The following is an 18,182-nucleotide window of genomic DNA, read 5'->3' as shown; positions in this document are numbered from 1 at the left end:
CCCCGCCGGCTCCGCCCCGGCCCCGGCCCCCGCCCCCGGCACGGCGGGCGGGACTGGCAGCGGCGGGAGGCAGCCGGGGCCGCGCCGTGACTCTGCCGCCGCCGAGAGCTCCGGCTTCGCGTCCTCTGCGCTGCGGGAAGAGGGACGGGAAAGAGGGGAGAAAGAAACTTGAGCCGGGCCGACAGCCCGCCCCGCACAGCGCGTCCCCGGCGTGTGGTGGTGGCAGCAGCCGGAGAGCGGGGCAGGATGGACAAGTACGACGACCTGGGCCTGGAGGCCAGCAAGTTCATCGAGGACCTCAACATGTACGAGGCATCCAAGGACGGGCTCTTTCGAGTGGACAGAGCGGCTGGCAACAACCCGGAGTTCGAGGAGACCCGGCGGGTCTTTGCCACCAAGATGGCCAAAATCCACCTCCAGCAGCAGCAGCAGCAGCAGCAGCAGGAGATGCTGATGGCCACCGCTTCCCTCAATGGTGGGGCTGGTTTGGGTGCACCACGGCCCGGCCTGCCCGCACCTCGTGGTGCCAAGCCGCCCCTGGGCTCACCCACCAGCCCGCTGCCCCAGGTGGCAGCTGAGGGCCCTGGCAGCGGGCGAACAGGCACCTGCAGAGCCTTCCCCGTGCCTGGGGAACCACCGTCCCCCAGCTCCCAGGCTGGGCGGCGCAGCTGGGAAGCGGAGCTTCGTGGAGACCCTCAGGAGAACGGTGGTGATAGCAGGAGGAGCAGCCAGGGCCAAGAGCTGAAGCCAGCCGGGCAGAGGTCCTCCTCCTTCTCACAGGTGCGTGGCCCTGCAGGTCCCTCAGATGGGGCGCCAGCAGCTGCTCTGCAGCACAGGTCCTCCTTCTCAGCCTCTGCGGCACAGCCCAGCCCCGGGCATTTGGCCCTCACCGAGCCCTGTGGGCCACAGGCCGGCGTGGATGGGCCAACCACAGATGGCGGCCAGCTGTGGTACCAGGGCGGCTCACGGCCCTTCCCACCCAGCTCTGCTCCTGGGGGGCCCAGCATAGACTACCAGCAAGCTGGCGTCCACCCCAGTCCCACCAGTCATTTTGTGGCCCATGGCCACAACCACCGGCCCAACGGCGGCCCCGAGCTGGGTACCTCACACTTGGCAGCAGCACGTGGGCCGTTGACTTCAGATGCACCAAAGCAGCCTTTCAAGGAGGGCACGAGCAGTCTCCATCCTGACAGCGGGCACCAGGAGGGCTGCGGCGTGGCCAAGGTGAAGTTGCCCTGCCAGACCCTCCAGCAGCCAGAGCAGGGGCCGTCTGCAGCTGAGCTGAAGCTGGAAGCACTCACTCAGCGCCTGGAGCAGGAGATGGATGCGCGGCCCAAGGCTGACTACTTTGGTAAGCACAGTTGTGATAGGACGTGGTGCGTGCCTAGGTGTGAGGTGGCTCCTTGCTGTGTGTGCTGGCAGGTTCATGCCTTCACATTGTGTGTCAGTATTGCTGCTGCTGGGTTATGGCTTTTCAGTTTCTTTCATATAACCATTACTCATCACAGGTAGAGGAAACTCTTGTTTCAATGTTTGTTTCTTCTTAATCTTTAAGTTTCATAGCGCAGATAGTGCAGCAGCCATGAGAGGACAGCGCTGAGCACCAGCCTGGAGCCTTTGGAAGTGTCCACCTTTGCTGGCTGGGAACTTCTTCCCTTCAGAAGGTTCTTCTCTTCACAACGTTCACCATTTTTCACGTGCTCAAAATATGTTACCTGAGCACGTTTGGATGGAAAGGAGCCTGCCAAGGAGCAGGATGGCATCACACCTACGTGCCATGTGGGGCAGGAATGTGGCTGGGCCCACAGGAGGCCATGGGGGTAACCAGGCCTACAGGAGGATGAGTGCTCAGCAGTACTTGCCCTGGAGGCTCCCACACGTGGCTGTGATGCAGTGGTCCTTGGATGTGTGAGCTGCAAGGGAGCTGCTTCTGGAATGGCCCTGAAGGAGCTGACTGCACACTCAGAGAGAAGCGCTTTGGATAGGAGGGTTTCCTGCAGTCAGCAGATTTTCTTTGCCCCAGGTGTCAGTTCTCATTGGCTTTCAAATGATGAGTGGGCTGTAAGTACTTGGGAGGAACAGTTGACTTGTGGACCAAAAGCTCTGGCAGGCCAACAGGTTTGTGTTGGTACTTTGTGATGGAAAGAGACCGCTTACATGTGAGGAGAACAAGAGCATGCTACCAAACTGGTTTAATACCACACATGGCAAAAAGTCATGGCTGAAGCGAGCGTTCCCTTCTGCTGCTGCTCTGTGATTCAGCAGCAGGGTGGGCGCAGCTGAAGGCACGCTGAGTGTTTAGTTGCAGATTGCATAGTAAGTGTGTTTCTTGGCATGGAGCAGTACATTCGCCTGCAGAGGGCTTTGCTGTGATTGTTTATCTCAGGGCATGAGATGGAGTTGAGCTTTGTGGCAGGCAGATAGGTTTCTGTCCCCTGGCAGAAAAGTGATGTGCCCTGCTGTGTTACTGGCTCGCCGCAGCCTGGAGGCACGCTCTGTTGGTCCTTCTCTGCCTGGATCAGGTATTTATCATGAGCAAAGTTTTGACTTCCTTCTTTATTGCTCACAGCAGAGCTGATATGCTGCAGGTACGTTAACAGGACCTCACACATCTCGTTTGGCAGCAGAGCACTGGGTTGCCCCCTCAGCATCCAGCAGCCATCTGCTCAACACAGCCACAAGTTTCTTTCCCTCAGTAGATGCAGAGCTGTAGGTGAGCAGCTCAAGTCCCATTTGGACCCGGAGCCCCAGTGCATACAGGTGGGTGGAACCAGTCACAAGTGCAGCAGCTCCGCTTGGAAGCTGTGTGAGCAGTAGAGCTGGTGTTGTGCATTGTGTTGGGAGCACGCCGCAGCACTCCTCATGGGAGCTCAGCTGGGTCTGTAAAGCAAAAGTCTCCAACAAAAGGAAAGAAAGAAGAAGAAGGAGGTCAGACAGAGATCAGTAGATATCCCAGCCAGGATGCTGTTGCAGTGGGGATGAAAGTCATAAGGAGTCTCAGTTGCTTTGCACTGAAGATCACATTGTCTTGGCACATCGCTGTAGGGTACTTTAAATGTCTCAGAGGAGTTTGGTGGCATTTTGTGCTTTACCAGCACTGTGTGCAGCTGAGGTTCCACGCTTCATGCGAAGATAGGGCAAAAAAATTACATTTATCAACCTTGTGGTTCTTTGGGTACTTCATCGCTATGAGTAACAATGTCAGCGATGGTACTAAGAGATGAGGGGGCCAGGCTGCCCTGTTTTCCAGGTGCTCAGTTTCATTCAGGTCTTGAACCAGCACTATGGGACATGAGGTTGCTTGGCAGGGAATAGCAGCTTGCAGAGGCATGCAGTGTGTAGGAAGGCCATGTTCCCTCCGTGCTGACTGTGGGGTCTTGTGTAGAGGTGACGAGGTTACGGTGAGCCACAGGGAGGTGGCACTGGGTTTTGGAAATGGTGTGATTTAAAGACTTCACACATCCCCTCCCTGCACAAGGTGGGAGTTGACTTTGGGGCCCAAAGGCTGCACTTGTGGTTGGCTGTGGTGTGCCCAGGCAGACTGAAAGGTGATCCTGGAGGTGTTGGTGTACAGGCTCAGGGTGTTCTTCCAAATACAAGCAGGTGTCCTGCAGTGTAAATTCAACCTCCTTCTGTTCGTCTGCCTTTGTGTTGAGTTTTTAGTGAGCAGGATGCAGTGTGTACCTCCCAGCAAATGTGGCATAGCAGTGCTCAGAGGAAACTCATTTAAAGTCTTTGAGTCCTGTGGGAGCACAGTCCACTCGTTGAGCTTTGGGGCAGGGACTGACATCCTGGACAGATGGACAGATAGGTTGGGTATCTGGTAGCCTTTCCCTGCAGCCACACTGCTTGCTGCTGGCAGCGATGGGCTCTGGCTCCCTGGACACAGGGATGCTGTGCCCTGGGGGCTCATCGCCTTTCACGTGACACGTCCGATGTGACAGGGAACAGAGGCTTCTTTGTTGCTTGGGCTGAGCTGCCCGACCAGCAGAAATTGGACTGAAATCAGCAGTTTGCATCCCGTGCCCTTTCCAGATCCGGCTGCCTTTCTGCCGGTGCACTCGAGTGTGAATTTCTGGGCGCTGCGCATGTGCTCCAGGCTCACCTCCCCAGTGCTGCGGGACAGACCTCTTGTTCTTCCCCTGTAATGCCACATGAGCCTGGGGGCCTGATACTGGGGGGCTGTCTGCTCAAACTGATGTAAGAGTGGTGAAGTAACCAAGGCCTTGCATTCCTTGTCTTTAATTTCTGTGTCTCAGGAGGGCTAAATAGTGAACAGGAGGGTTAAACACAAGATGGAAGAGGGGCAGCAGAAGGGAGAGGGGCATGGGGCAGCTGAGGGGTGGGTATGGATGGCAGATGTTGGGCAGCCGCAGGATATGGCCAGGCCATCAGTCCCCTTGGGCTGCACACAGCCACTGCCTGCCTTCCACAGCCTCAATGGGACAGGCACAGGATGGATGGAAGGGAGCTCATTGCTCCTCATACACAGAGCACACGGATAATTTTCTGCAGCTGCTGCTCCCTGGCACAGAGGGGGGAAAAATGGAGGCACATCCAACACGTCATTTCTCTGGAAAGCTTGGTGGATGTCATGGAAAGAAGCTTTTAAGCAGCAGAACCTGCAGTTTTTCCGCTCACAGCTCTGCGCTGCTGCAGTCAGAAGGGAGCTGTGTGAGCTGGCCTTCGCTTCTGTGCCGGGGCATTGCACAACTGTTGGGCTGGAGCTGATCCCGCATGCCTGGGAGAGAACACAGGCGTGCAAAAAGCCAACTTTTTCTTATCTTGCCTTTCTTTTTTTCGTGGTAATGCTTGCATGATTTATCTCATCTTTCATTGCTGATCATATTTGCCTTCTTAAAGTGTTTCTTTCAATAGATACCGGAGATAAATCTGCTTAGTTTGAAAAGAGCATGTTCCACAAGCCTCATGCCGATCCATGTGGGGGTGGGCCTCTGGCCAGGCCAGCCTTTCCCCTCAGGTCCAATGTGGCCAAAACAGAGCAGCTTCCCATCCTCCGCAACCTCCCTGGAGGCTGTGGTTGGTGTGGGCTCAAGCTCCAGGCATAGCAGGGCTTGGGGTAGTGTCCTGGCAGTGGGAAGAGACTGCAAACCAAACCTGGGCTGCCAGCATGGGTGCTATTTCCAGCACTGCTCCCCAGTTGTTTTCTCCCCAGCTCTGACGAGACCTTTCCGATTGCTGTGGCGCATGCGATACCCAAGAGCAGCAAAGCAGCATGACTAAGGATCTCCAGGAGGCTGTCCTGCCCGTATGGCCTGATATGTTGGGAGCCCTAGCACGGCTCCTTCCTGTCCACATTTCATTGTAAGAAGAGTCTGGGACTGAGGACACAGTTTGGATGGCCTGAGTGGCAGCATTTCTCAGGAGTCCTGACACCCATGTCACGTACACAGTGTCTGCTCCTCAGCCGAGCAGTGCAGGGCAGGTGTGGTGACCCTCACAACTGAAGCACCCAGCGCTATGTGGAGCAGCGTGCTCCTCAGTCCTGCTCCTGAACTCTCTTCTCCTCCATCTCTTGCAGGAACCTGCGTGAAGTGCAGCAAAGGGGTGTACGGAGCCAACCAGGCCTGCCAAGCCATGGGCAACCTCTACCACGACGGCTGCTTCACCTGTGGAGCCTGCAGTAAGTAACCCTGCCTGGTGTTGCCACTCGAGCACAGCCCTGTAATGGGTTCCTCTGGTGAATGTTTTTCTGGTGTCAGGGGGAAAACAGAAGGATGCGGTTATTCGTTTGTCTGCCAGCTGGAAGCTTCTGCAGCTGTGTGCCTTTGTGGCAGCACTCGCTGTTTGGTTTCGAATAGATTCCTGCAATGCATTTAGGAAAGATATTTTGAATTGTGCCTGTCTTCTGCTTTCTGGTGTGTGGGGAGATTATTTTCATTCCTTTGTCTCTCAACTGTAGACACATTTTCTTATTTATATGAGTGCTTTGTTTCAAAGTGGCAGTAAGGATGCCCTAACTGGGACTCAGGGCTTTTTGGTGTCCAGGCAGACCTTAGAGCTGTTGTGCCACCTCATCAGACAGCTTGCAGCAGTGGTGGGCAGCCCAGTTTCCTGTTAGCTGCCATCCCCCACTGCCAAAAAACACACGTTTGAAAAGATAAATAAATAAAATAAGAGGAGTTTTGCTATGGAGCTGGGTTGAGAAACCAGGCTTCTTATTTCAAATTGCCTTTGTAAGATGGTGGTTTTGAGTTTTGTTATGTTTCACCCTAGAGCTATAGTAGCATATTTTTAGGAACGTAGCTATGTGGCAGCGGTAAAAATAATAATCATCCATCTGGTGCTCGTGTATGTATCAGTTTGGTTTTCCAAGATGAGCTTTTGTGGTTTTTTTCTCCCGTGTTGTATTTAGAAGTGTAAACTCATTAGGACTGGAAGGCCTGGTGTTTTATTTGGAGCTGTGAAGCAGGATTAAATATAGAAAGATGTGTGTGCTCTCTAATAGTAGTTGAACCTTGAACTGCAGCTCATTTCCCAGCTGTCCAGCACCAACTGCCCTGCCTCACCTATGCTGCCAGCGCAGCGCTTTGCTGTCATCTGGCTGGAGGCAGGAAAACTGACAAGAAAATGGGTGTTGGCATAGGATGGCATTTTCCCTAAAGGCTCAGCAGCAGCAGCAGCTTGTCACTTTATCCTGTCTTAGGAGCTGACTTGAAACCTGCAGAGAGAATCCCTGGCTGCAGCTTCGGGGACCATTCTCCATTTGTGTCCCAGCAGCCTCCAAGCTGCCCTTCCTCACAGATCTCCTGTGACAAATAACCCAGCAGCAGGGTTATGTGTCTAAAATTACAGCTGTGCAACTTGGTGCTTTAGAAGCAAACGCTTTGTGTTCTTTTAGAACTGATTTTATTGTCTTGAGCCCTATAGACGTATGTGTGGTTGCAGAGGTATTAGAGGTCACTTCTTTTTCTGTATGTTTGATTAAGAATAAGCTTTCTTCCGTATCTAACAAGGTGTGTTAATGAGAGCTGAAAAAAAAACACTGTTTGCTGCTTGTTCTGAAAGTCAACCCTCTCCAGAGCTTTCCAGTGCAGGATGAAATGTTTTGTGCTTCAGGTAAGGCCAGAAGGATGGAAAGAAGCTGAGCTGAGCAGCGCAGAGCTACACTTCCTGCTTATCCAGGGATAAGTGAAGCATCTCTGATCTGGAACATCTGTGATCTGATTTTTGGGTGGTCCTGTGTGGAGCCAGCAGTTGGTCTCCACAGTCCTTATGGGTCCCTTCCAGATCAGGATATTCTGTGATCTCTATGGAGCTGTGTTGGGGCTTTCAAATAGGAAGATGGCACTGTGGGGGGGGGGGGGGGGGGGGGGTGGAGGGGAGGAAGAGGGTTGGGAGGAGTAATAACAGTGTTTCTTTGAATAGAAAGTATTGCACATCCCTGTGGGAGAGCAGTGCTACCATCTGACCCATGCTCAGGGTCTGCTGCTATTTTCCATGTGCTTTCAGGCAGCAGTGGTTGTCTGCTGCAAAGGATGGGCAGAAAGATTTTTCTCTGAATGTTGTGGTAAAAAGCGGTTCTTAAGTAATGGCCACAATCCAGAGAGCTGCAGATTGCCAGAAATCTGCTGAGTGTCCACTCTCCAGGTTGCACATCGTGCCTTCAGGGATGTGTTTGCTTCTTCCCTTCCCAGTCCAGCTGCTGGCAGGCACACAATAACAAAGAGTCCATACTGTGCAGATCAAGGAAATGACTTCTCCCCTTCCCTCGCTGCTCCCAGGCGATTTGTTGGTAAAAGAGAAAAGGAAATGTACTTCAAATGCTGCACGTTTCTGAGAGCGCTGCTCCCTTCTTTCCGGCCTCTGCTCTCACTGTCGTGCTGTTGTGCGCTCAGTGCTTGGGTCAGCCTGCCGGCATCTCCTGCGAGTCCTTCATTATCATTTGAGTTGGAAGGAGCCCTTAGAGGTCACCTAGTCCAGCTCCTCTGCAATGAACAGGGACACCTACAGCTACATCAGGTGCTCAGAGCCCTGTCCAGTCTGACTTTGAGTGACTTCCACTGTGAGGAAACCCCCCCCTGCACAAATTGAAATGGTTTTCATCACGGGTAAAGTGCCTTCAGTGCTGTGCATCGTGAAGCCGCTGTGGTAAATGTGATGAGATTTTTCTAACTGCCAGAAAAATATACATTTGTCTGGACAGCGTCGTCTGCCTGGCTGCAAAGCAGCACATGTGGAAACTCTGCTTTCTATCTGAAAAGTAAGTAGTTAGGCAGTGTGCTGAGGGTCAAGTGGAGTTCATCTTGGACAGCATCCAGCGCAGGCTGCCTTTGAGAAGTGAAGGTTGCTTGTGATTTCCATCCTAAAATCCATGCTCTGGTGAAACGCTGAACATCTCCCCTCCAATAAATAAAATACACCAAATTACCTATTAAGGTAAAGCATATTGTCCTCCAGATATTTATATCTTCTGTCTTGCTGTTTTCAGTTTAGCAAGGATTTCTAATTTTGTTCATAGTTGGGTTTGTATCCAGATGGTGCCTTGGTTTCCCAGGCAGATAAAGCTGAGTGGCTCTGAAGGGGTGGGTGCACCAGTGCCTCCTGGTGCCCAATTGCCTGCACCCTCTATTTCCTGCTGTATGTACCTTCAGAGTTAAGTGGTAGAAGAGAGCAATGGGTAGAGCAGAGCTATACATATGCGACAGGGTTCAGTTGTCAGGAAAAAAACTAACTGTATTATCTGAGCCACAGGCATGTAATGCAGAAAATTTGGCTCAGAGGTCAAAACAACAGATTTAGAATGATTACTTTGGCATCAAAGTCTCGTTTATCTTCTTGTTTATTACAAGGCAGGCACACAAACAGGGCAGCTTTCTGTGGAGGGGGAGAGGGGGAAGAAATGTGGTCTCTCTGCTGCTCTGGCACTGCATAATATCTGCCTTACTGAAGGTTCTGAAAGTAGATTCAAAAAACACCCTCGGAAGTCAGACAGCTGTTTCCTGCAGGTCTGAGGCTTCTGCTTGCATATTGCTTTGCTTTCAGTTTGTTGGACAAACATTTTTATTCATCGGTTGGTTTGTTACGCATTAACCTTTCAAGGTTCTGCGTAATCACTCAGAACACTGAAGAACACAGGTATTTCCAGGTGCTGGTATTTACTTTTTAGCTAGGAAGGAGCCCTTATAAATGACATTTAACTTGCTGTTTTGTTTTAGTACTTCTTTCTAGGACTCAGGCAGGCTCTGATCCGACGGCTCCAGCTCTGCTCCCCATACACTTGGGAGCACATGGTTCTTGTGCTCATGGCGCTGGGTCCTCAGAGGAAATCTGAAAGCTAAAATCGTGCAAGGGAAGTGTCAGAGATGACTATGAAGGAAATCAGTAGGCGAGCACGGAAGCCAAAAAGAAAGAACCGACTGCAAGGTGGTCTGAGTGAAGGTTTGACATTCAACTGCAGATGGGAGAACCTACAGCAGAACCAGGTTTTGTGCCCTTGTTGCAGAGAAGTGGAGATCTGCATGTTGCCAGATGACAGGGTTTGACCTTTGGTGTGCCTGCATGACTTTTATTTAAGCTCAGATCTCTGCTGGTGTCTGTGTAAGGGTGACAGGTTGCTGTTCCAGCAGCAGAGTTTGAAATAATACCAGCTGGCTGTCTCTGACTGCATTTCACAATGTAGTGGTGCACAGCGGTATCAAGGGTCATTTACTAAACAAGGTAGTGAGGTATTGCAGCAGTTTAACCGCAAGCATCGCCCTCTGCTTGGGCTAATTAGTCGTGTAGCAGTGATTTTTAAGCACAGCTACGTGGAGCTTCAAAGCGGGGAGTGTAAGGTGTTGCCAGGAATCCTCCCTCAGCATCCCTTTAATAAAATCCTCATGTGATAGGCTGTGCAGGAAACGATGCATTTTTTAGCAGGAGTAATCTCAGAAGAGATTCTGACGTGCCAAGCTCTACAGGCTGTTGGGAGACAGAGCAGCATCAGCGCTTGTTTCCGCTCCAATCTGAATGCTGTTTTGTTCTTACCGACTTTGAGCTCTCAGCTCACTGGTGCAAACCCCTGCGGCACAGCAGCCACACTTGGTGTGCAGGAGAAAATGCAGGGCAGCTGCCATGGCAGGGCAGTGCTACGTGTTCCTCCTCTGGCCAGATCCCAGGGCAGTGCTGCTGTGAGGGCTTGGCACGGCCCTGAGGTCCCCAGCATATATCTGTCCTTTGGTGCAGGGCTGGGAGGAGAGCACTGCCCGCTGCCCAGTGCATATGCATTGGGAGCGGAGCACAGCAGCTGTCTCTGGAGCAGAGATTGACTGAGCATGGGATCAAAAACCAGTGCTGGAGGTCTCAGAGAATAATGCTGGGGTTCCCTTTAAGTAGAAGCATTCAGATATCTTCTCACAGTGCTTTGCCATCAGTGAAGAAGAGGTGCTGCTCTGTTATATGGCCTATGTGGTTTTGCAATGTTTCCCCTTGAAGAGCCATTTCTGCCTTTGCCTGTGGTTGCTTTGCTGTTATGGGCAGCTGACCTTTTGCTGTATGCTTCAAAGCACGTTTTTGGCTTTCAGGCCTTGGGTATGGTTTTTTTTTACCTCTGAGTTTTGTTTTTACTGCTTGACATGTTGGTGAGAGTGCAGAGGGTGTTTTTCAGTTTTACAGTCCAGCTGATGCGGTTGAGAGAGAGAAACTGGTAACGGGGCTGCTCTCTTGGCACAGGTTTCCCTGTCCTTCTGCCCACGGGTTCACGGAGACTTTGATCTGAACTGGGTTACCTGCCTGTTGGTCAAAGCTGAGCTGGGCTGTGTGCTGGCCTCTAAGTGAGGCTCTCCTCTGGACCCCCTCCAAAAGATCTACATTTTCCTTGTGCTGAAGGGCCAAACCTGAATGCAGTACTGCAGGTAGGGCCTCACAAGGGCAGAGAGGAGAGAGACAATCCCCTCCCTCGTCCTGCTGGCTACTCCTCTTTTGACACAGCCTGGGATACTGTTGGCCAGGGCCATAAATACATACTGCTGGCTCTTGTTAAGGTTTTCATCTGCTAGGACTCCCGAGTCCTTCACAGGTCTGCTCTCAGTGAGTTCTCGCAGTCTGTATATGTATCTGGGATTGGCTCGACCCAAGTGCATTTGGCCTTGCAGAACTTCATTAGGTCCATATGGGCCCATCTATTGAGCTCGCTTATGTCCCTTTGGATGGTGTCCCTTTAGATGGCATCCCTTCCTTCTACCGTATCAACTGCACCACTCAGCTTAGTGTCATCTGCAAACTGTGAGGACTTCCTCCATGCTCATATAAAAGAAGTAAGGTGCTGGAGTGACCTTGAGGCCATGCTGGAGGCTCTGCAGCCAGGTAGGTCAGGCCGGGGGGGAGCAGAACATAAAAGCATGCAGCTCAGACTACCTGCTGGGGAAGGGAGTGGGTGAGAGGGTTGAAACGCTGAAGAATTACAACTGTCTGATTTCTTTCAGTGAGAGATGAGCTCAGTTCAGGAGGAAGTGAAAATGAAACGCAGGCAGGAGCTGGCAGTGTAGGACATGTATTAGAGCGGTTGCTCCTGATAAAGACAAATCATGCTGTGGTGTTCCTAGGTGTATCAAAGGGCGGTGGTTTGTGTTGATCAAAGGACTGCGCAGCACTGGCTGCAGTGGCTTCTCCAAAGGCCTGTCGCCGTCAGTCTGGACCTTTGAATGTCACCAGGTTAAAAATACACCGGGTGCAGGAAGCCTCATAAATGCTTCTTTTGTCACCATAGAGGAATGGTGCAGCAGCTACTCTGCTGGATGACTGCTGCTCACACACCAGTGTTGGGGCTGCTGCCCAAAGAAATACCTTCATCCTGCAGCTCCATGTGTGTGTTCCCTCACCACTGCACACTTGTCTTTAAGGAGAGATGTTGCATACAGGTGGGAAGGCAGTTGGGAAGATCAGCAGAGCCCACGCTATCACATAATTTAAGATCGAAGTTAAATGTTTCTGAGCTCGCTGCCAAAAGTTGGAGCTGCTCTGGAGCCTCCTGTGTAACATCATGAAGTGTTTCCTGGCCAGAGAGTGCCCTCTGGTGTAGACAGCAGATGGCAAAAGCTTTAATTTAATGAAGGAACTCTGCTTAGCTTCTCCCTTTTCTTAATGTTCAGCAGCCACCGTGACTACTGGTCGAAGGCTGCCACACAGTCCTAAAGCACTGAGAAGTGAGTCCAAATCTTCTATCTTCCACATCTGTAGACAAGCCAGCTGAGGCCTCCATTTAGGAGTAGCAGTGGGAGCTGTATTACCATAGTTATGTGGAACTGAAAACAGAATGCAGGTGCAAAGCATAAACACAGAAGGTGTAGTAAATATAGATCTTCCCCACATGTACATTCCCTTCTTGGAAGACTGTCATCTTGTCTCTGTGAGGACATTCTGGAGGTGGAGGCTCTGCTCCAGCTGTAGGGCTTCTGTGTTCTGATATCCTTGTTGCAGGTCACTTCTCAGTTATCACTTCTCAGTGCCCATTTTCCATTCACATTTTCTCCTTGCTCTCTATTGACCTTTCTCTTCTGCCTGTGTTTTCTTTCCCTTAGGTCGGAAGCTGAGAGGAAAAGCCTTTTATTTCGTCAATGGAAAGGTGTTCTGTGAGGAAGATTTCCTGGTAAGCACACAGCTGACCCTTGTGGCCCCACCATGTCTCAGCCTCCATGGGAGACACACAGCCTTTCTCCTTGGTGGCTCTGCCTGTGTTTTGCACAGCTCCTGCACAGCCTGGCCCTTCTCCTGTGCACACCAGCAGACCAGGTAGAGCAAGTTGGCCAGCTCTGAGATGCAGTAGCTGCCCACATGTGGCACTGCAAGTAGCTGAGTGGGAGGCCGTGGTGTCACAGTGCAGAACCCAAAGCAAAGTAGAAATAGTGGAAAGTTTAGTTTGTGTAAGGAGTACAGGAAAAGGCCAAGCAAATAATGCCCTACAATATGCTATTGCTTATGCTCTGCTAGCCCTGTGAAATGTTAAGCCACTTCTTTTTTGTCCTTGCAGTACTCTGGTTTCCAGCAGTCAGCTGACAGGTGTTTCATTTGTGGTCATTTGATAATGGACATGGTAAGTGATTATTGCTTTAGGTAAAAGAATCCCACGGCTTTTTAGAAGAACGTACCAGCAGCAAAACATTTTGATAACTGGTGCTGTCTGTTGTCATTTGCTGCTCTGCCTGGTGTGAGCTGGGGAGCAGAAAGAAAATCCGCTAAGCCTTTTGTTGGCTTTTGCAGGAAAGCAAAGCTGGCATCCTGCTGCATGTGATGCAAGGACTTTGCTCTCCCTGTTTTCAGTGCAAATGGTGCCAGCTGGGGTTTTTTGTCCCCTTCTGGGCTTCTCTGGGCAGAGTTTTCATAATCCTGTGCAGAAAGGAGAGGCTCTGCAGTGCTCTCTTGCTGTGGGGTATCAGCCGTGCTCTGCTAACCTGTCTGTCCAGTAGTCAATTCATGCAGCAGTGTCTGATGCAAAGCTATGAGTGTGTTATTTCACCCATATTGACTGTTCACGTGCTTCTTGTCTCCTGGTTTGTTGCAGATCCTGCAGGCTCTGGGGAAATCATATCATCCGGGCTGTTTCCGATGTGTGGTCTGCAACGAGTGTCTGGATGGTGTCCCATTCACTGTGGACACTGAAAACAAAATCTACTGTGTCAGAGATTACCACAAGTAAGGACAAAATAACATCAGAGGAGACACAATCAGCAAGCCTCTAATTTAGCTTTTCAGCTAATTAGGAAGTATAGATCAGTGAAACAGACACAGAATTAGAAGCCAGGAGTTTGAGGATGGGGCTAAATCCTATGAGTTACCAATGCCTCTCCTCTTGCCCTGCCATTGACTTTCCATGTAACTTTGAGGAAGTCACTTAACCCCCAGGCTTAAGCTGCACCTTCTGCAAAGCAGAGTGTGTTCTGTGGTCTTTGAGGTAGGTGAGAAATAGTGCTCATGAAGTGTTCGGTGATGTAAGACATTAGTCTGCATTGAAGGAAGACAGAAAAGTCAATGCAACCTGCTCTGGAGTAGCTGCAGGGCTGAGTTTCAAAGAATGTTTTTAGAAATCACCTCTGAACGTCCAAAGCAAACTTTATCCAGCTTTAAATTACACGACTAATGAATCCACTTGAAAAATCACTTGTTTAGACAGTGAAATAGAAGAGCTCTGCTATTAGCTAGTGGTTCTGGGATTAGAGCAGCAGACATTTGGAGTGCCTGTTTGGCTAACATGCTCCTGTTTCCTGGGCAGACAGATAATAAGTATTACTCAAACAGCCCCTGGAATTGTTTTATATTGTGCTTTGTGTGTCACTGTTGTTCTGAAACGATACTTATTTCCCTGCAACTTCATTTACTTTCTGAACAAGGCCTTGAGGAATCCAGCAGGGTTAAAACCCTTAGTGTTTTCTCTGAAATTTCCTGCTGTGGTGCAAGGCAACTCATTGTTTTTATACCCTTTTCTGAAGCCAGTTCTGCTCACTTTGTCCTCATTCTCTCTTCCAAATTTCTTAATAACAGCCAGGAATTTTACAGTGTAAATCAATCCTAATTGAATTTGTGGTCTTGAGATGTTAAGCTTTCCTATGGAAGCCTCTCTTTTTATGCGGATGTATAACTCGCCTTCAATTTCTTGTTCCTCTTGCAGAGTTTTAGCTCCAAAGTGTGCAGCGTGTGGGCTTCCCATTCTGCCCTCTGAGGTGAGAACCTTTTATCACTTATCCCTTCTGAAGAGAAAGCATTATGTCTCAGGTCTTGCTCTCTTCCACTCTTGACCCCACGTCAAGATGAGTGTCCTTCTGGATGCAGAGAGACAATTACTTCCACTTTTACATGACGCTCATACACTGCCCTTGAGATGTGAGCCTTCCTTTGTTTGGTAACACAGCCTATTCCCCTTGAGCCAGGCTACTTTATTGCCTTCTGCACTAGTATTCTGTTGTTAGCATTGTGCAGGGCTACCTTTCCTTCACATCAGAAAATGGTGGTGGTGCTCATGTGTTCGCCCTCTGGGACTGACTCATTGTCATATCTGGAGATGGGTCTTTGTCAAAGCCGATTTAAAGTGCCGAGAAATGTGATATATTGAAACTGTCTGATCATCAATGCATGTTTTAGGATAGATGCGACCCGTAGGCAGAGAGAATTCTACGTTCCTGATGTTAATGCTTTAGAGGATATCAGCAGTCAACCAGTGATGAAGCTTCAGTGTAAAAATGACTGTAGGTGGCAGGATTTATTTGTGATTTCCAACCACTGGCCAAAATGCACTTGTTCAACGCTGGTATTGTTACAAGAACCAATCTGCAGAGTGCGTGTGTCTGATCCCCTGTAATCCTCTGTCATTTCTTCTCATTTGCTTGAATGCTTACAGGGGTCTGATGAGACCATTCGGGTTGTGTCTATGGACAAGGATTACCACGTGGAATGTTATCACTGCGAGGTAGGTCAGCAGCTTTCTGGGGGAGTAGTGCGTGCTTAAAAGTGATAATAGCTTTTATGTTTAGAATCTCCTCCCTTCCAGTGCTGTATATGAGCAATTCAGACCTTGCATTCTGAAATCCTTTAATATTAATGGCAGACAAAAGTCCAGTTGTCAGTTCGCTTGCTATCCAGTTTATTTGTTAATGAAGGAGATGTAGTGAATCAGTAAGGTTCTCTTGCTGCTCTTTGAAAGCCCTGAGCTCCAGATCACATTAGTGTATCTGGTTTCCAGGCTGGGCTGTTCAGAAATGCTAAGGTGATGAGTGATCCTGTCTGGTGTAAGTTATCTACACTTAGAAATGAAGTGAATGTGCGGTCAGTGGTAAGGGGAGGAAATACGTCTGCCACATAAATCTCAAGAGATGTGAGCTTTTAAATATTCATGGCGGACATCCCAGAGAGCCTTCGTTGTTATGTAACATCAATTACAATATGTACGTGTCTCCTGTCATTGTGCTCATAGTGCAGTGGAAAGAAACCCTGACTGCAGGTGAGTTTCACATCAGTACAACTGCAATTAATTGAATGCAAAGTGGCAAATCCTACCTGAGAGCGTAAGGAAACTTGAGTACGTTTAAAACACAAAGGGATGTAACTCATTAAGAAATAAAGCTTAGTTAGTCTAACTAGTTAAGACCTGTGTATACAAGGCTGCCCTTCAAAATGCCTATGTCAGCTGCTTTCCTGCTCTTAACAAATATTGAACTTATTAGGAAGGAGCTGCTTATGAGGAGCTACTGTCCCTGTCATGACATTCTCCTGCAAGACAGACCCCAGTTGACACTGGGTGATAAACACAGTCTAATTAAATTTGTATGACCTCTCCCTGCAGGACTGTGGGATGGAACTGAACGACGAAGATGGCCATCGCTGTTACCCTCTGGATGACCATTTGCTTTGTCACTCCTGTCATCTGAAACACATAGAGAATGGCACAACCCCAGCAGCTGTGTACCAGCATCACTACTAGCCGACGTGGCTGACAACTGTGTTTGTTTTGTGATCGCCCTCTCCCCACCCTCCGTTGATTTCCTGTACCGAACTCTGTCTCCTTGACCAGGAACATGGCATGTTTATCTAAACTGATTGGTTTATTCTTATGTGCCTTTTTCTGCTACTTGGAGGTTCTTTTGGGCTCGTATTGGAAACTTCTTCAGTGAAAGCACAACTTGCTGTCATGCCAACGAACTCAGATGATGCCATGCACAATTAAAAGGCCAGAGGCTGGCCTGCCTGCTGGGAATGTTCCATCAACCTACTAAGTGATTCCTGACAAGCACATTTCATCACACTCTCCAAAGGACGTCGAATTATTAATAGGAGGATTAAGACACTCTCTTAGTAATATTTTAGGAAAGGAAAATAAAGGAGTCTTTGCAAAACAGTGTGCTAAGAGCTCCCCCTGAATTCCCTGAACTCTGGTATATCAGGTGTGGCTGTAGAAGCACCAGCTCTCCAAGCACAACCTCTGACAGTATCCCATTTTGAACACAATGAGAAACTGAAACGAGCTGGGCTAAGCCACTGTGGTGACTGGATGTGAGCTGCTGCTCTAATGTCACAGCAACACACAGGGGCCCATCTGCTTTGCCACGGTGTGCATGTTTGGAACGGCTGGGATGCTGTTAGTATGGATGCGAGGGAAATCCATCCCTGCTCTTGCTCTCAGAGCTCACTTTGGAAATGAAGTTCTCTATGTAAAGATATTTGACTGGTGTTTGCATGGTTTGTGCCCACAGCTCAGCCCCGGCCTGGCCGCTCCTTAGTGTTTGCTCAGCACAAAGCCATTTTATAGTGGTGCTTATTTAGAGCTCTGGGAACGAGCTCAAGATGATTCTAAAGGCTTTGTTACAGTGGGATTTAGAGTCCAGTCCCACAACCTGGACTCACATCGGTCCAGCCACTATAACACTATAAACAGATTTGCTCACATTAATAATATCAACTTATCGGAGCAAGGGGCTGGAGAGTTTGGCTCTTTTTGTCTGTCATACAGCCCCAGTTTGCAGTGCAGTGTCTCACAGGAGCCTCCTGCAAAGCAGTGGAAAGTTTGGCCTCCGCTTTCACGCAGTGTCTGGTTACTGTGACAGCCTCCCCCTGCTCCCCAGCACCAGGAGATGCGGGCTGTCCTACTTCCAGGTGTGAGGCGCTGTGTAAATTATTAAGTGTGAACGCTCCCCTCCTGTATGTACTGAGCACTGGAAGTGACGGTGTGAAGCTGTGGAGAACCGAGTGTCGGGGTTCATGGTTCTGAAGGCACCTCAGCACAGCTCTGTTGGTGCCGCTGGGTGTTTATACTACATGTAGGCCGGCAGCAGCGGCCTGGCCCGTGTGATTTCAGTGATTAAAGACAGTACTGCGAAGCGGTGCTCAGAGTGGTGTTTCCTAAGGTCTCATTGCTCCGGCCTTCACACAGAGCTTGTGGGAGCGGGGTGAGCTTTAGCCCTGGGTTAACCCGCGGCAGCTGCGAGCAGCCCCTGGGCTCGGATGGAGGCCGCAGGGGATGGGGCAGCGCTCCTGGCTTGGGCTCGGGGAAAAAATACGGGAGAGTAGAAAATGGGGGGAAAAAAAGAGCAGCCGAGCCAGCCAGGACTCGAACCCTCAATCTTCTGATCCGAAGTCAGACGCCTTATCCATTAGGCCACTGGCCCTGCTCGTACAGCGTTATTGGCCGGCCGCAGTTAGAGCAGCCCCCGCTCCCACGGGGCGTCACGTGGCCCCGCCCCGCCGTGTCTCCCCGC

At 50.2% G+C, this 18,182-nt stretch overlaps 1 protein-coding gene across 1 annotated transcript; it reads left to right on the top strand.

Moving 5' to 3' along the window:
• Positions 1–22: 22 nt before the first annotated feature.
• Positions 23–17,804, top strand: LIMD1 (LIM domains containing 1). The gene is made up of 8 exons (XM_015854182.2): positions 23–1,351; positions 5,543–5,644; positions 12,522–12,589; positions 12,971–13,033; positions 13,502–13,632; positions 14,606–14,657; positions 15,332–15,400; positions 16,274–17,804. Exons 1-8 carry the CDS (start codon positions 247–249, stop codon positions 16,409–16,411), a joined length of 1,728 nt encoding a protein of 575 aa, XP_015709668.1. The 5' UTR covers positions 23–246; the 3' UTR covers positions 16,412–17,804.
• Positions 17,805–18,182: the final 378 nt, after the last annotated feature.

Source organism: Coturnix japonica, chromosome 2, assembly GCF_001577835.2.
Source record: "Coturnix japonica isolate 7356 chromosome 2, Coturnix japonica 2.1, whole genome shotgun sequence".
NCBI classification, from domain to species: Eukaryota; Metazoa; Chordata; class Aves; order Galliformes; family Phasianidae; genus Coturnix; species Coturnix japonica.
Note: the sequence above shows the minus strand (reverse complement) of the source record. Positions and strands in the feature narration are given on the sequence as shown.

What these genes read in the sequence shown, in the direction of transcription:
- LIMD1 (XM_015854182.2), top strand. Translation starts at nt 247, where the DNA reads ATGGACAAGTACGACGACCTGGGCCTGGAGGCCAGCAAGTTCATCGAG. An exon ending in GCCCAAGGCTGACTACTTTG is followed by an intron (nt 1,352 to 5,542) that starts GTAAGCACAGTT and finishes CATCTCTTGCAG; the next exon opens with GAACCTGCGTGAAGTGCAGC. An exon ending in TTCCCATTCTGCCCTCTGAG is followed by an intron (nt 14,658 to 15,331) that starts GTGAGAACCTTT and finishes GAATGCTTACAG; the next exon opens with GGGTCTGATGAGACCATTCG.